Source organism: Lichenostomus cassidix, chromosome 9, assembly GCF_008360975.1.
Source record: "Lichenostomus cassidix isolate B80296 chromosome 9, HeHo_3.0, whole genome shotgun sequence".
Lineage (NCBI taxonomy): Eukaryota > Metazoa > Chordata > Aves > Passeriformes > Meliphagidae > Lichenostomus > Lichenostomus cassidix.
In genome coordinates this window covers 24394830-24410564 of record NC_139490.1, presented here as the reverse complement: position 1 = coordinate 24410564, position 15735 = coordinate 24394830, and the positions used below count along the sequence as shown (strand labels likewise).

Below are 15735 nucleotides of genomic sequence, written 5' to 3'. Positions count from 1 at the left end.
CATGAGTGAGCCCAGGGAATACCTGGGCAGGTGCAGCCTACAGCTCTCTCAATACCCCCTTCCCAAAACTGGGCATATGGAACTGCAAAAAGCTTGGAGCTGGGGGAAGCTGGCTCCTTGAAAGCACCTGACAGGAAAGTCTGGAGGCCTGGTTCCTCTCTTCCAGGTTGTTGGGAAATAGAAAGCTCAAAAGCTCCTACCCCAACTCCCAAATATTTGGATTTCCCCACGATCAATTTCTAGCCTCCCTCCCTGTGGAGATGTGTTTGGGCTGTCTGGCAGGCTCAGCCGGGAGTGCTGTGGCTATGCTGTGGCTGTACACACCCTGACCTGGGCAGGACCAGAGCATGGTGCAAGAAAGGACTCTGTTGGGCAGCACAAGGGGATACAGGGAGGATCTTTTATTGCTGCATCTTAAAAGAGTGGAGCAGTATCCACTGGCTCCAAAGCTGTGCCAGGAGGAAGCATCTGCTGTCAAGAGACTTGGGAAGAATAACAACACCCTTGGTGAGGACAGGAAATAGCCTTGCACGTGTGTGGTCAATAAATTAATGTGGTTGCCCATGGAAAAGTTTGCCCTGCAGCTCTTTCAGCATTCAGGCAGATTTTTCCTGTGGAGGCAGCAGGAGCCATAGTATGGGGGTTGGGCCAGTGTCCTGTGGGTTCCTGTGCCCCACACTAGGATTTCAGTGCCCAGCTCTGCCACAGTGACAATGGCTTCACCACCACTTGTGCCATACATCCCCCCCCAGGGGACAAAATGTGGATGTCAGGTGACACAGGAGGTTCATCTCCCCTCCTGGAGCTCCCCCCAAGCCCAGCCACAGGTGCTGATCACAAGCATACTCATGACACAGCCTCACAGGTCTGCTCCACCCTTCTCGGGAAAACTGTTTTCCCCACTATCCCACCTGCAGTGCCACAATTTGTCACTGTCACCTTGTATTAAGCTATCTGGCACCTCTAGGACAAGGTCTGGCCTCCTCCCCCTGCCCACTCACCTTTCATGAGCAGGCACTGCCCAACACTCCCCGAGCCGTTTGCCCACAGTGCTGGGCTTGGACTTGTTTTAAATTCCAACTTTGTGACTCTCTCTGTGCTGAGTCACAGACTGATTTCCACGTTCAGCCTACTCAGTAGTGCCATGATTTGCATTTTGGGGTGTTTTTTCAGGTTCCTTCCCATTTCAGAGAGGGGCCAGAGGCAGAGTAGCAGCTGCTGGGTACCACATGCAGAGACACATTCATGCTGGGAAACCAGGCGGGTGTTTCTGTACAACCTCGCTCAGGGCTGGCCTGAGCAGCTCTAAGGAACTTGTAAGGGCTGCAAAAAGGCAGCTTTTGCCTGGGGCTGTCACATGCCCTGCCTGGCTGCCAGGGCCCAGGTCTGGGGTGCAGGGCATTCAGGATGTCCTCTCCTTTCTATTGCTCCCCTTGCAGAAACCAGAAGAGCTGAAGGGGCGAAGGGTGACAGTGTTTCTCCCCAAATGCCCAGTTAAATCAGCGACTCAGCCTCCAGCAAAAACATTTGTAGCCTTTGGGATGCACCTCAATTCCCTCCTGCAAAAGCCATTGATGCAAACAGCCTGTCCAGCATTTCCTCCTTTCCAATTTCCCTTCCTTGCTGAGGTCCCATGGTGCAAAGTAGCACCATGTGTCTTGGACACAACTGCCCCTAACTCATCTCAAACAACATCCCTGAATCGCAGTCATGAGATAACAGGCAGCAGTGGAACACCCATGTATGGGGTCATGCCAGGAAGGCAAGGAGTCCCTGCCTTTGTCTCCGATGCCAATCCCACCACGCCTGAGGCACATTAAGAGCCCACATGAAACACTGTCACCATGAGCAGAGATTTTCCCCCTCTTCCCTTACCTTCGGCTGTTCCAAGCTCCAGCAACTTTGAAAAAAAGGACTCCATGTGGGCCCCTGTGCCAGATTCCCATTTCTTGCAGCTTACCTACCACTGCCCCACAGAGTCAGGACAGGGCAGCTCCACTTGCACGCATCTCAGCTGCTCCTGCAAGGGCCTGGGAAGGAAAACTGAAGCAAAATTTTGTTTTAGCTTCAGTTTCCTCTTTCGTCCCCATTTAGAAAGAAGAAACAGAAGCACAGAGATACATTATATTAATTTATTTGGGACACACCAAAAAAGAAAGTCAACAACTGTTAACGTACAAAAGTACAGAATCCTGGGACAAGATTTACTATCTTGATTAAAAAGGCACCATGGTCCCAAAGAAGAGTAATCAGAATACCAGAATACATGATTTAGAAATTTTCCCCATTGCAGCAGAAACAGAGCCAGGCGTTGGCTCCATCCACAGTCAAACCCAGTTAAAAAAAACAAATATGATTTCACTGTGATAAACTCTGCTCAGCCTGTACAGGATGTCGCAAAAAAAATCACAGCCTAGCAGTTGGTTGGATTATTTTTTTCTTCTTGTTTTGAAACAGTGAAGGTGACAAATCACTAAGTAGGTAACAAGGAAGACAGCAGACTGCTGACACCTTCAGCTCGACTTTCTTTCAGACACATCAGTTCAACTAAGACCAGCAGGCTGAGTGTGGGGCTTCTGAATGAAATGTAATTCCCTGTGGTAGACAGGAAGTCAGATTTGACAACCTTAAATTCCCTGAATCCCTGAAAATCATAAAAGCACTATGCAGCTGTATTCCGTATCCTAGCCAACCCCGGTGGATTTGCTTTACACATGAGCATTTATACTGTCAGCTATATCAGTAATAAAAAGGGGGGTTACAGCAGTTATTAAAAAACTTCTACTTCGGCGAGGTCTGAGCTGGCTATATTCCCTGCTGAAACAGAGCTGCTGGTGTAGAGACCCAGTGAGAGGCTCAATCCAGCACCTCAGGGCTGGAAGGCAAATAGTTTAAATGTGACATAATTTGCATGGGGAGGTCAGTGAAGCATGGCAGGGAGAGGAGATGGAGGGAAGGCGGCAAAGCCTTGGGCAGTGGAGGCTCAAGGGTGCTGCTACCAAACCTGTAACACTACAAGTGGCGTGGAGCACGCAGCAGGCACTAAATACTTTGGAGCGACTTACCATGAAGAGTTTGTCAGTGACACAGAGCAAGGATCCCAGCACTAAGGAGCGGGGTCCCTGGGAAGGGACGTGCGTCTCACCGCCAGACAGATCCAAGCCAGGCAGCCAAAGCTGGAGCCTGCCCGGGCAGCCTGGCTGGGGCCACTGTATCCCAGGGGACCAGCAGCTGCTCTGTGTTTCATTCCTCCTTTGGCATAGGACTTCAAAGCAGTCCGAGCACTGATTCATCAAAAGTAAATGAACTGTCAAAATTATTCGTACATGCATTTATTGTTAAAGGGAGCAAAAGCCAAAGAATGAAAGAGCACAAGTTAACATCAGTAAATGATGTGCAGGACGGAGAGGAAAGAAACAGGGAAAAGCTGAGATACTGGAGTGGGGAAACCAACATTCACACTGGAAGGTAAATTTTGAAACCAGGCAAGTTTGCACTCTTTCTACCAGAGATCTTTTGTGGACAAGTAGAGGCTTGGGGGTTTTCCGGTTTTCCATTTTCAGTGTGGTCTGGCAAGGTTTGGGAATCTCACCAGAGTGATCTCCAGCACTGGATTTCACTGGAAGTTCAAGTCTCTCATCTTTATGAACCAGTAAAGCAACTCTAACTAAAAAAGTCACAGGTACGTCACTGTACTGCTCAGGATGTACGTGGGCAAGAGGGTCACGCTTTGTTCAAACCACCTCCGGGTGGGAAACTACCATCTCCCCCCTGCTGGTCTGCACCATCTTGGGAGCGGAAGAGCAAGCCCTGGTCTGGGTGCCTGCTGCTGTAAACACCACAGCTACACCTAGGAAGGCTTTTTCTTCCCTATGTCCTAAAAAGGCAGGATAACAGTTTATAAAATTACTTTCATCTTAAAACTAAATAATACAATTTGCATTTTCCCCTATGTTACCCCCCTCCCCCCAAAGATAAAATATTACCACTTCATTTAGGATTCACACCCCAGATCTTAGAATCGTGGCTTCATGATAAATCTTATCCAGTTATGGGAAGGTTTATCCTGATCAAGGAAACGTTGGTAAAATAGAATCTAGAATAAAACATTCAGAATCACCAAGGCTTTAACAGCCAAAGCACTCTACTATCTCCTGTTCTCCGCCCACTCCTCGAGTAGGAGAGCAGTGCCTTCCCAAAAGCACAGCGTGCCTCTCCAGGGCTGGTGACACACGCTGCCAACCCACTTCATTCCTGGCAGAAGCGCCAGCTCCTGCAGGAAAGGGCCAAGCACCTTTCACTCCTGCTGCAGCCAGGCGAGCCAGGGCTCTTCAGCACGCAGATTTTCTGTTAGTAAAAAGTCCAAGCTATTACCCTGCAGTAAATCCGAGTCCTGATTTATGCTGTTAGGCCACTGCTGGCTCACAAATGCTGAGAGACTTTCAAACCTGACGGATGCAGACAGGACCTTGGAAGAAGAGGCTTATACGCTACGTAACCTTGGATCATCTGCTGCCTTTGAGCCTTGGCATTGCTGGTCGCTGACAGCTCATCCTTCCAAACCCGTGTGGTTTAGTCCTTGCTGCCACTGTCATCATCCCAGCCCTCTTCCCTTGAAGGCAGCATGTTCCTGAGCTCTGGCTTGAGGATCTACAACAATCACTTCCAATGGATAGTGGGATTTCAAACTTGCCTAACGTGTGCATTGCCATCTTGTACTCCAGCAGCTCTGCCCGCTGGCTGCAGCGGGCACTAGCAGTTTTTCACCTTCTCCACAGTCTCATAAAAGCCAGGCCTGACCCTGCGGATGCTCATCCGTATGTGCTCGCCCTCCAGGGGCAGGGCAGTGCCAGCGGCAGTTGCAGTGCAGCGGCGCTTCCGCCGGCCCCGCAGCGAGAAGGCTGGGGCGCCGCCATTCTCCTCCTCCGTGGGGTACAGCTCGTCCACACTCGTGCCCTCATCTGACTGCTCCTCACCCTTGTATTTCATCTCCTTCGCCTTGCTGCCCTCCTTCTCTTCCCGGGCAAGCTTCCTGAAGTGCTCCAGACACTGTATCTTCTGCCTTCTCTCCATCATCTTCAGTTCCTGCTTCTCTGTGAAATCTTCGTAGTACATTTTTCTCTCACTCCTCTGATCTTCCAGAAACTTCCACTCGATGCTGGTCATTTTTATCCCACTGTACTCCTCCAGTTTATCCCTCATCTGTGTGTCTGTACAAAACACATCAAAGAGCTTCTCCGAACTCTCATTGAATCTGTCGGCTCGCTCAGAAAAAGCCTGGTTCTGTCTCTGCTTCCTGGTCTGGTACAACCGGGTGAACTCCTCGTACATTTTGAGGATAAGTTTCTTTATGTTCTGCGTGGCAATGGTGTGCAGGTTGCAGACCAGCCAGTGCTCCTGCAGGTGCTCTGCGAGCAGCTGGGCTGCGTCTTCCTTGGAGCGCTGGGCCTGGCCGGCCCTCTTGGGCTGCAGCAGGTACAGCATGTTCTGCACCACATCCTTCTTGGTGGGCAGCACCCCCTGCGTGAAGCCCGAAGACTCCACATACTCCACGGTCCCCAGGGTCTTCCGTGCCCTCACCTCAGTGTCCAGTGATTCCATCACTGCTCGGCGGTTCTGTGGTTACAACATAACCTGAAAGACGGGTGGAAAAGAGAGGAGTGTGTTAAACGAGGCCGTTTCTTCCCCGTAGCAGAAACAAGCCGATGAAAACCGTGCTGAGGCCAATGGAACACGGGGCTTTGCGGCGCTCCGCCGCTGTTGGACGGCTGCGTTAGCCCAGCCCATCCCAGCCCTTGCTCCGCGAGCCTATCGCTCCTCGGATCGGCTGCCAGAGCCTAATACGGCGCGTCTGCGTGCGGGATTTCTGCTTTAATTGAATTTTGCCGTTCACCTTCTCAATTACAGCAAGGCAGGAGCGCCGGGGGCGCAGGAAAGGCGCAGTGCCGGCCCGGCCGTGACACGGCAGTGCTCTGCCCGCGGCTCCGCCCGCCTGACCCCGCGGCAGCGCCCGAAGCGCCTGCTCCCCCCGCGGCCCAGGGCACGGCCCGCACCGCCGCGGCCCGCCCAGGGCACGGAGCCACGAGGCGCGTCCGCATCGGGCACAGCCCCGGGCAGCTCCCGCCGCCTCGGCCCCGCACTGGGCGCGGGGCCGCCCCCACCGCGCGGCGCTGAGTCACGGCGTAGCGGGCCCCGGGCGCCACCCGCCCGCCCGCGCCCCGCGCGGGGGCTGGCACTGTCCATACTGCAGTCCCCCCGCCCGGTGCTCACCGCCATCGCGCGGAGCCTGCGCGGGGCGCAGCGCGGGGCCCGCACTGACGGTGCCACCGCCATCTTGGAGAGGGGCACCGCTACCGCTCCCCGGCGTTACGTCCGTCCCAAAAGCACCGCCCACCCCCGCGCTCCGGAAGCGCGCTAGGCCGCGGGCCACGCCACTTCCGCCTCGGACAGCGCGCGAGCGTTGCGTGAGTGGCGCCCGCCCCGGCGCGCGGGGGAAAAGGGGACAGGGCACTCTCGCGCCGCCCACCGCGGCCAATGGGAGCCCCGTGCGCTCGCGGGGCCGCGGGCAATGGGGATGGCGGCAGCGGATTGGGCGGCGTGGCCGGGGGAGCGCGGTGATGGAGCCGTTAGTGCAGGGCAGCTGATTGGCCAGTGCCGTGAGGGGGCAGCGGGCTGGGAGCTGACTGATGGGGCCGTGGCTGTGGGGCAGGCAGGAGGCAGTTGTTTGGTAGGGCTCTGGCTGTCGGGTAGGCAAGAGGGAGCTGATTGGTGGGACAGTGGCTGTCGGGTAGGCAGGAGGGAGCTGATTGGTGGAACAGTGGCTGTGGGGCAGGCAGCAGGGTGATGGGTGGGTGTGGTGCCGCAGGCAGGGCAGGTGCTTGGTGCCCTATGGCACATGTCTGTAACCCACAGTGCCAGGCTGGTGACAGCAGTGGGACAGTGACAGTGACAGTGACGGCAACGATGGGCGCAGGGATGGAGCCGGCGGAGGCACAGTGTGACTCATCAGAGGGGTGAGGCCCTGCCCTGCCCTGTGCTCCCCCATGTGCCCCCCAGCACCCCTCACCTGCCTGTGCCCTTACAGGAGGGTCTACCTGGACCACAACGCCACCACCCCGCTCGCCCCTGAGGCAGCCCAGGCTGTGTGGGAAGCCATGTGCCAGGCCTGGGGCAACCCCAGCAGCTCCCACCCCACAGGTAGAGACCAGGACGGGCCACATTGGCTCCCTGGGCTGGGCCCCCTGGTGATGGGAGCCCGTGGGAGCTGCCAGGTCTGGTCCTGCAGGCAGGAAGGCAAAGGAGCTCATCGGCAGTGCGCGGGAGAGCCTGGCGAGGATGCTGGGAGGCCGGCCCGAGGACATTGTCTTCACCTCTGGAGGCACAGAGGTGGGAGCAGGGGGGACCTCCTTCCCAGGAATCCCTGCCCACTCCCCCCTCTCCAGCAAGCAGTGATGAGGAGGATGGGGATGAAGGACAACATGCTCCCTCTGGGCCTCCATTTCTCCTCTCCATTCTTCAGGCAAACAACATGGTGATCTACACTGCCTGCAGGCACTTCCATGAGAGCCAGAGTGGGATGGGGGACAGCCGAGGCACACCGCATATCGTGACATCAAGTGTGGAGCATGACTCCATCCGCTTGCCGCTGGAGGAGCTGGGGAGGGAGGGCCTGGCAGGTGAGTTGTACAGGCACAGATGGGGTTTGCCTGGGGGACTTGTCTCTGCTGGTGTTTTTGTGGAGGAGGGCAGGATCCTGCATGCACTGTGATGTTCCACTTTCTTCCCCTGTAGAAGGGCACCATTTCCCCCCATGGTGCCCCCAGTCCCCCAGGCTGCATGTGTCACTTCCCTGCTCTGTGCCTGTGCTGCCACTGCCTACACACTCCTGCCCAGTGGGGTGCAGGCAGCCCTGGGCACTCTCAGCCTTCCCAGCCAACCTCAGGGCTTGTCTCCTGACCTGCAGAAGCCACTTTTGTGCCTGTGTCCCCACGGAGTGGGCAGGCCGAGGTGGATGATGTCCTGGCTGCTGTCCGGCCAAACACCTGCCTGGTCTCTCTCATGTTGGCCAATAACGAGACTGGGGTCATCATGGTGAGTTGGGTAGTGAGGAGGATGGGGTGCAGACACCCTCTCAAAGAGGGGGTGACAAGGGGGAGCAGAAAGCCCTTGGGATGCAGCCCCTCATCCCTACTGCCAGCCCGTTGCAGAGGTGAGCCAGCGCATCCGTGCCCTCAACCAGCACAGAGCAGTGGATGGGCTACCCAGGATCCTGGTGCACACGGATGCGGCACAGATGATTGGCAAAGGGCATGTGGATGTGCAAGAGCTGGGCGTGGACTATCTGACCATCGTGGGACACAAGGTGTGGACCTGCTCTTGTGGCCCAGCTGCTGGTCACCCTGTGTGACATCTCTGCTGGGGTGGTAGGGGGACTTTGGGTGCTCCACACAGCTTGGTACCTCGCGGTGGCCAAAGTTCTCCTGCTGGGTGGTGCTCTACAGACAGACTTTGCTCCTGTGGAACCTGTCTGGGGTGGGGGACAGGAAACTAAAGATGGCGAACATCTCTGCAGCAGCCTGTGCCTGTGAGATGAGCAGGCTCCAGCATTGCAGGGCACTCAGATTTGGGCAGGCGGGCTGGAAGCACTGTCAGTGCTGCTGGTGCTGTCAGTGTCCCCAAGGTCACCGTGGCTATGTCTGCAGTTCTATGGCCCGCGAATTGGAGCGCTGTACGCCCACGGCCCCGGCACCACCTCCCCGCTACACCCCATGCTCTTTGGAGGGGGACAGGAGAGGAGTTTCCGGCCAGGGTAAGTGGTCAGGTGGTTACCTGGAGTGCTGGGCCTCTGGCTGGTGTCCAAAACACATGGGCTGCATTGCCCAAGCTGAGCTGGCAGCTGTGTCATCTGCCAGCCCTGGGGTGAGCAGCCCAGCATGGCAGGGAAATAGATCTGTGCATGGAAACTCCCTGGTGTTCAGGCTTTGCCCAGGGTGGAACCTCAAGGTGGAACTGCTTCCTTCTCAGCCACCTCAGAGAGGTGTCCAGCATGGTGTCCAGGACCCCCTGCCAGCAGTGAGGGGTCTCATGAGGGAATGTCTGTGTCTCATGTTGGGTTTCTGGTCTGGAGAAACAACTTACTGGTCCCTGTTCCCTTCCAGCACTGAGAACACCCCGATGATTGCCGGCCTTGGCCAGGTCAGTCAGGATGGTCAGGGGTGCATGATGCAGACCCAGCATGGAGACAGCCACTTGTGCTCCCTGGTCATCAGAAGGGATAAACTCAGCATGTGGGAGGGAGGGTGAACTGGGAAAGGCAGTGAGGCTTTCCAATGCCAGTCAAAGGAGATGCTTTGCTGTGCTTGCTGTGGGTTTGCAGCCCTGGCCGTCACACAGCTCACATGGCACAGGGCACCAAGAGGGGACACAGGGGACCTGGCATTGCAGAGGCTGTTCCAGGCTGGGCTCATATCCGGGAACCACACACGGAGGTGTCTGAGGGTCCTTGGTGGAGCCCGTCTGGGTGTTCCCTCCTCAGGCTGCAGAATTAGTGAGCAAGAACTGGGAGGCCTATGAAGCTCATATGCAGGATGTCCGGGATTACCTGGAGGCCAGGCTGGAGGTGAGCACATCTGGTCCCTTCCCAGGGTCTCAGGCTGCTGGGTGTGGGGCCTGGAACAGTGTGGGTATGTCCCTCTGGCCCTACACATCCCCTCATCAGGACAGCTGCTCAGGAACCCAGAGGGATTCACAGCCCTCTGATTTCTCCAGGCGTCCTTTGGGAAACAGAGGATTCATTTCAACAGTCACTTTAAGGGCTCCAAGCGACTCTGCAACACCTGTAACTTCTCCATCCTGGGCCCAGGCCTTCAAGGTAGCTCTTATCCCATCGCTGTCCCGTGATGGTCACACAGAGCCAAGCACCTGCCCCTCACTGCACCTGTGGCTGAGACTGGTGGGCACTCGGCATGGCTCGGGCAGGGAGGTGAGGCAGGAGTGACCCCTGGAGAGAACCTTGGCACTGGAGAGCTATGCATATGTTGCTTGTGCTGCAGGACGAAGGGTGCTCGCCCACTGCAAGGTTCTCCTCGCTAGTGTTGGGGCTGCCTGCCACTCTGAGAAGGGAGATCGGTGAGCAGACAGCTTCTCCAGGCTATGGATGTCTTCCGAGACAGGTGGGAGGGAGGGAAACAGGACAGGGTATGGAACGGGTGGCTTGGGCAGCATCACTTGGAACAGTTACAGAACTTTCCAAGGGGGCTAAAGGGCTGTGAAGGGGATTATTGCAGGAGACACAGCTGGAATGCTCAATTGCTGCTTGGAAGGAGTTTGTCCTTCCCAGCTTTCATGATCCAGATGAGCTTGGAAGTACTTTTGAACTCTTGGTACTACCAGAAGAGAGCCTGCCTTGTGTCTGTGTGTGCCTGGCTCACCTGCTCCAGCCTGGATCGGGTCTCTAGATGGCTCCTTTAGGGCATGTGGGGACAGCGGGTGCTTTTGGCCTAGTCTAAAGCAATGCCCTGTAGACGTGGCAGAGCTGCCAACCCACAGAGACATGGAATAGATTCTTCCTGGAAGAGCCAGATTCCCTGTAGGATAGCAAGCCTGGTGGCATTGGGTGCCCTTGGAAAGCAAGTAGGGGGCTGTACAGGGGACAGGTTTGCCTGGCGTCCATCTGCAGATGTGCTTCCTCCTGCGGCTCAGTGAGGCATCCTTCTGATGTGTGGGGTTTCCTTGGCCTTCGAATCTGACCTCTTGCCCCTGGCTGTGTTCCAGGCCCTCCCCAGTGCTGCTGAGCTGTGGGATCCCCCCGGAGGTGGCACAGAACGCTCTGCGGCTGAGTGTGGGGCGCAGCACAGCGCGGGCAGATGTGGACAGAGCTGTGCAGGACCTTGTGCAGGCTGTGGAGCAGCTGGAGCGTGACCAGGACCCATAGACCGTGGAATCACTCCCTGGAGAGCACTAGGTTCTTGGGGTGGGCCCCTGGGCACAAGCTGCCCGTACCAGCCTGGGCTCAGGGTTCCTGTGTGGCAGAGGGAGGTTCTGAGGAGGGGGCTTGGAAGAGGGCTTGCCCAGGACTCAGCCCCGCTGCACAGTGGAGACTTTTGGGGAGTCATGCTGTCCAGTGCCCCTGGCTTGCCAGACGTACCCATCTGAGTGCCTGCACATGCATGTGTTGGCTCAGTGTGTCTCAGAGCTTGAGTCCCTGCAGAGGGACAGGCATGGAAGCCATGGGAGGAGGAGCCTCATGCTCTGATTGCTTCCCACAAGGGAAGCTTTCCCGATGCCTGAGCAGCCAGAGGAAGAAAGACCATCTGCCCTAGAGGGAAATGAGGAGCTGATAGAAGCACAGCAAGAATCTGTGCTGGGAACTGCTCAGCCCTAAGCTGCCAAAGGGATTTTTGTCTGGGCACAGCTTTCCCAGCATTGTGTTGCTTTACCTGTTCTCCTTTTCTCCTGTCCTTCCTACAGCAGGCAAGAGCTCCTGTTGCCAGCTCCACCTGCTCCTCAAGGAAACAATTGTTGCAGCCCCTGTGACTGTTCCAGCACCTGAGGTAACCGTGTGTGGCCCGGGGGTCTCTGGCATCACTGACACAGGAGGACACAAATGTCACGCGGATCAGAAGCATTGCCAGCTGGGCTGGTTCATGTCAGGAAACTTGGTCTCCCTGGGTATTCATAGGAATGAAAACAACTGCTGCTTCTTTTCTCAAGTAAAATGTATTTTCTGTGGCGGAAGCTGGTCTGGTTGGGGCCATCTGAGTTGTGCCTTTTACCTCAGAAAACACGTCCCAGAACACAGGCACAGGCAGCTGGAGTGGGAGGTGCCTGCAGGGCGTCGTTGGCACAGAGCCCATGGACACACATGCTAGCCTTTCTCTTTACAGCCACACGTTAGCACAGGAATACTGTTTGGACCCATAAAATCTGGGGCTCTTTGCAAATCTCCTGTCTCACTGGAATGTTGGGACCCAAGCACTCTGACTGGCAGTGTTCCCCCCTGCTCAGACCTCCATCTCAAATACATTCTTTTATTTCTCCCCTTTTTTCCCCTTCCTTGGATAATAGTCAAAATCTCCTTTAAATAAATGTTTCCATAGAAAGGATTTTGGTCTGCTTCAGGGCTAGATCTTTAATCTGTCACAGACCTTACAGTTCTTGGGGACCTTTCACAGCTGTGGCACAACTGGAGATACAGCTTTTGGGGCTCTCTTTCCCCCACAGAACATCTGGGCTTCCTGCATTGTTTCAGACAAATTCAACCATAGAAAACAAAAAGCTTTACTGACTTCTTTATACACACAGGAAATGCGAGTTTTAGCCACAGAAATTTAGCATTGCTCCATTTAGAATATGACAGCCGAAGCTTAAGAAGCGTTACAAAGGTTACGAGAACTCGGGTTGACTGTTTGAATGGTTTTGCTGCTCATTTTCCTACTACCATAGTGCACACGAAGGAGATTTACTTTTGAGTCCCTCTGTATTGCTTTATCCAGGGAAGGGGAGGAAGAGCCTGGCCCATGTTTCTGTGGGCCAGGCTGTGCTTGCTGTGCACCCTGTGTGCTACTCTTTTGGGTATGACAAAATGTCAGTGGCTGTGTGGAGCACAACAAATCCATGCGGCATGGGAGCCTGGAAATACCAACATTGTTACATCAGCTGAGAAGTGAAATGGTGGAGAGAGGGCCTGGCCACTATGCTCAGACACAGGAGTTGGAAGGAGTCACTTCCACATGGTCACAGCCAGAATCAAACATTCAAAACCAATATTCATTTAATGGATGAATCCACAATCTCCTGATAATCTTGCCTTCTTAAATCTTTCCAGGAGAGCTTATGACAGGCAAGGAAAAAAACACTCACCAAAATAAGCAGTGCCCCGACCAGATCACAAATGCCTGGGAAGATGTGTAGCACAAGGAGCTGCAGGACTATGGCAATGACGATCTCCAGGTGCTGCACAGTGCTCACCAGAGCAGGGTGGAACTTGCCCAGGGCGTGGTACACCCCCAGGAAGGCTGCAGTGGAGCACAGGCAGATGGCAAGGAGATAGCTCCAGGTTTCCCCGTCCAGTGGGACGATTGGCTCTTGGAGCAGGAACATGGTGGACGCTCCCCACACTGTTCCTGTCCAGCTGAAGGTGAACAGTGCTGTCCACATGCTGATGTTGTCTTTGATGGACCTGTAGACTATCATGGAGAGGGCAGTGGTCAGGCCAGCCATGACGGTCATGGTATAGCCAAAAGCTTCCTTCCAGGTGCTCAGCAAAGAATTCTCCTCCTCAAGAATGTTGGGGATCATGACCAGACAAACGCCGAACACACTGCCAGTGACAGTGACTATGTCTATGTAAGCCATTCCTTCATCTATGAGTAAAAAAGCCAGAATGGCGCTGAACACCGTGGTGGTGGCCCTCCACATGATGGTCCCATTGCTGGGGGGCACTATGGAGAAGGAAGTGTAGGCACAGGTGATGGAGATGACATTGCAGACCCCATAGAGAAACAGCCGGAGCCGGTAGCCTTTGGGGCCAAAGAGAGGCTCGTGGTGGTAACACACAGCAGTGATGGACAGTGCCTGCAGGACTGAGCGGATGAAAATCAGCTCCAGGGATGGCACTTTGGAACGGTCAGAAATTAATCTGGTGATCAGAGCCACACATCCGTGAGCCACAGCAGACCCAAAAAGGACTACCCATGTTTTCCTGGACTGCAGTACATTTCCTTCAGGAAAATGCTGGGATTGTCTGACCTCATGAGATTTTGGCAGTTGTGCTGGCTTGGTGTCTATTGTACCAAAAAAAGTCCATTCTCTCTTTTTCCCATCATTCAGTAGTCTTCTCTTAGGATTATCCTCTATAAATACTCCAGCATCTTCATTAACATCCTCATATCCCTCTTCTCCTGGCTGGGGATAATGAGAGGTGTATTTCACTGTTACTGTATTGGGATGAATTTTCACTCGCTTTTTGACTGGGTATTTTTGGGAAGATATATCCATTTCCTTAGAGAAATGCCCTGGTCTTAAGGAAAAAAAAATGGAGATACACTGTTATTTAATGAATAGTGGGAGATTCATTAGGAAGTAAATGCTGTTAGTGTTTACCAGCTATTTGTGTCAACCAAGTCCAAGTACTAGTACTGTTCTTGGTTTTGCTCTAATTTTCCAGAGTTACTGCTAAATACGTTTGATGGCTGAGCCATTTGGATCCTCTCTAAAGTCAACCATGGCACCTCATTTTAGCCACTAATTTTTGAAAATTATATATTTTGTCAGTATGTATGGTATGCGAAATGAATTCTAGTGTATTCTTATTCTAATAAGAAAGTTTTCTTCCTAAGCATTTTATCCTGTCATTGTGCATTCTTGTAAATTGCTTGCCAGTGTTACAAGATTACAGGAGAAATTTGGCTGGAGGAGATGACAGAGAACAACACAGGGAAATAGGGAGCACCCCCAGGCAAGTCAGCAGTTTGCATATGGATAACACACATCTTTGAACACCACTGTGACAATGTTAAACCCTTCTGTCTCCTCGTGAAGGTCCATTCCCTGTTACACAAGCAGTGCCTGTGATTTGTGCGGGGTGGGTCAGTTTAATTCAGGCAGGGGGACATCACTGAAATGACTGTGTTTTCACACCATCTGTGCAGAGCCCTTCCAAGTGAAGTGGCAGCAGGACCAATGAAACCTCCCCTGCCTTCTCTTCAGCCCAGCAAATAAACCTGTGCAGACTTTACCTGTGACTGAGAAATTTGATACCAAGGCTGTGGCTAGCACAGGTTTTTCCCATGAGAAATTTTCTTGTGTTTTATAAAGAAAGATAAAGTTTGGATGTTGTTGGAACAGTGTCCCAGAACTTGGGCAGTGCAGGCCTGGCCAATCAGGCCTGGGGGAAGGCTTCTGACTGACCAATCTGGGTGACTTTTGAGAACTCTATATATGTGATGAAATCAAAACAATAAAGGTCATTCCTTCTTGCCACTGAGGACTGATGCATTCATTACTCTGCTAGCTGCTCAACAGCGACACAAGGCAGAGGGGGAAAACACCTCTTCATCATCTACATCTTCGATGGGGTGTCTAGACAGAAACAGCAGCTGCTGTCAGGCACCAGCAGGGAAGGTTACAACCATCTCGGCACGAACAGTAAAAGCTAAGGGAGGGTCAAACCCCAAATCACTTTAGATGGAGAGAAAGCAATCAATGGCATCTTGTCAAAACCACTCCCCAGCCGTCTCCCAGAATTACTGAGAGAACCGACCCAAAGAACTAGTGGTTTGTGAGCATAAGGTTCCTACAGCTCGTCAACAAGCAAATTCACCCTCCCGTGCCTGCTGTGCTGCCCCATGGGAGGGCCCATCCTCCCCACCCGGAGATCCCTCACCTGGAGCTGAGCCTTGGCCAGCAGCAGCTTGGCCGCTGCGGTGGCACCGGGGGATGGGTATGGACAGTCCTTGTCCTCAGGGAGCTGGCGGTGCAAGACCACAGCTGCTGGACAATGGGCTGAACAGTGGGACAGTGGATTGTCAGGGAGAGCACAGGTCCAAAGGTCAAAAGGCAGTGATAAAGTGTGGGCAGTAGCTCCTCACAGAAACACTAGAAATACCGTGGCCAGGTTCAGCTTTGGCATTTTCTGTGCCTGTGATCTATGACAATCAAGCACTGCCTTCGTCGCTGGTAAATATAATTTACATGAGAATGGGACAGTCTGCCTTTTTTCCTCACGGGCTGAGT

At 54.0% G+C, this 15735-nt stretch overlaps 3 protein-coding genes across 17 annotated transcripts; 1 reads left to right on the top strand and 2 right to left on the bottom strand.

Moving 5' to 3' along the window:
• Positions 1-2118: 2118 nt before the first annotated feature.
• Positions 2119-6397, bottom strand: LOC146433547 (uncharacterized). The gene is made up of 2 exons (XM_085070014.1): positions 6271-6397; positions 2119-5634 (listed from the first exon to the last, which is right to left on the bottom strand). The coding sequence occupies exon 2, from the start codon at positions 5599-5601 to the stop codon at positions 4753-4755; it is 849 nt and encodes a 282-aa protein (XP_084926140.1). The 5' UTR covers positions 5602-5634; positions 6271-6397; the 3' UTR covers positions 2119-4752.
• SCLY (selenocysteine lyase) lies at positions 6356-14341 on the top strand. 15 transcript variants are annotated; one of them, XR_014854149.1, is made up of 14 exons: positions 6783-7013; positions 7085-7197; positions 7286-7386; positions 7520-7676; positions 7964-8091; positions 8198-8362; positions 8703-8809; positions 9159-9195; positions 9536-9619; positions 9769-9871; positions 10053-10128; positions 10774-10972; positions 11480-11552; positions 12827-14341. XR_014854149.1 is itself a non-coding variant. In XM_085070004.1 (13 exons), exons 1-12 carry the CDS (start codon positions 6844-6846, stop codon positions 10931-10933), a joined length of 1401 nt encoding a protein of 466 aa, XP_084926130.1. In that variant the 5' UTR covers positions 6783-6843; the 3' UTR covers positions 10934-10949; positions 11468-11717. The 15 variants fall into 15 exon arrangements, 11 of the variants coding, with proteins under 11 accessions (XP_084926136.1, XP_084926128.1, XP_084926137.1 ...); XR_014854150.1 differs by lacking the exon at positions 10053-10128 and having other exon boundaries at positions 6780-7013; positions 9719-9871; XM_085070004.1 differs by lacking the exon at positions 12827-14341 and having other exon boundaries at positions 10774-10949; positions 11468-11717.
• Positions 12264-13998, bottom strand: SLC35G2 (solute carrier family 35 member G2). Its single transcript, XM_085070013.1, has one exon. It carries the CDS (start codon positions 13996-13998, stop codon positions 12769-12771), a length of 1230 nt encoding a protein of 409 aa, XP_084926139.1. The 3' UTR covers positions 12264-12768.
• Positions 14342-15735: the final 1394 nt, after the last annotated feature.

What these genes read in the sequence shown, in the direction of transcription:
- LOC146433547 (XM_085070014.1), bottom strand. Translation starts at nt 5,601, where the DNA reads ATGGAATCACTGGACACTGAGGTGAGGGCACGGAAGACCCTGGGGACC.
- SCLY (XM_085070001.1), top strand. Translation starts at nt 6,844, where the DNA reads ATGGGTGGGTGTGGTGCCGCAGGCAGGGCAGGTGCTTGGTGCCCTATG. An exon ending in TCACCTCTGGAGGCACAGAG is followed by an intron (nt 7,387 to 7,519) that starts GTGGGAGCAGGG and finishes TCCATTCTTCAG; the next exon opens with GCAAACAACATGGTGATCTA. An exon ending in ACCTGGAGGCCAGGCTGGAG is followed by an intron (nt 9,620 to 9,718) that starts GTGAGCACATCT and finishes TCCCCTCATCAG; the next exon opens with GACAGCTGCTCAGGAACCCA.
- SLC35G2 (XM_085070013.1), bottom strand. Translation starts at nt 13,998, where the DNA reads ATGGATATATCTTCCCAAAAATACCCAGTCAAAAAGCGAGTGAAAATT.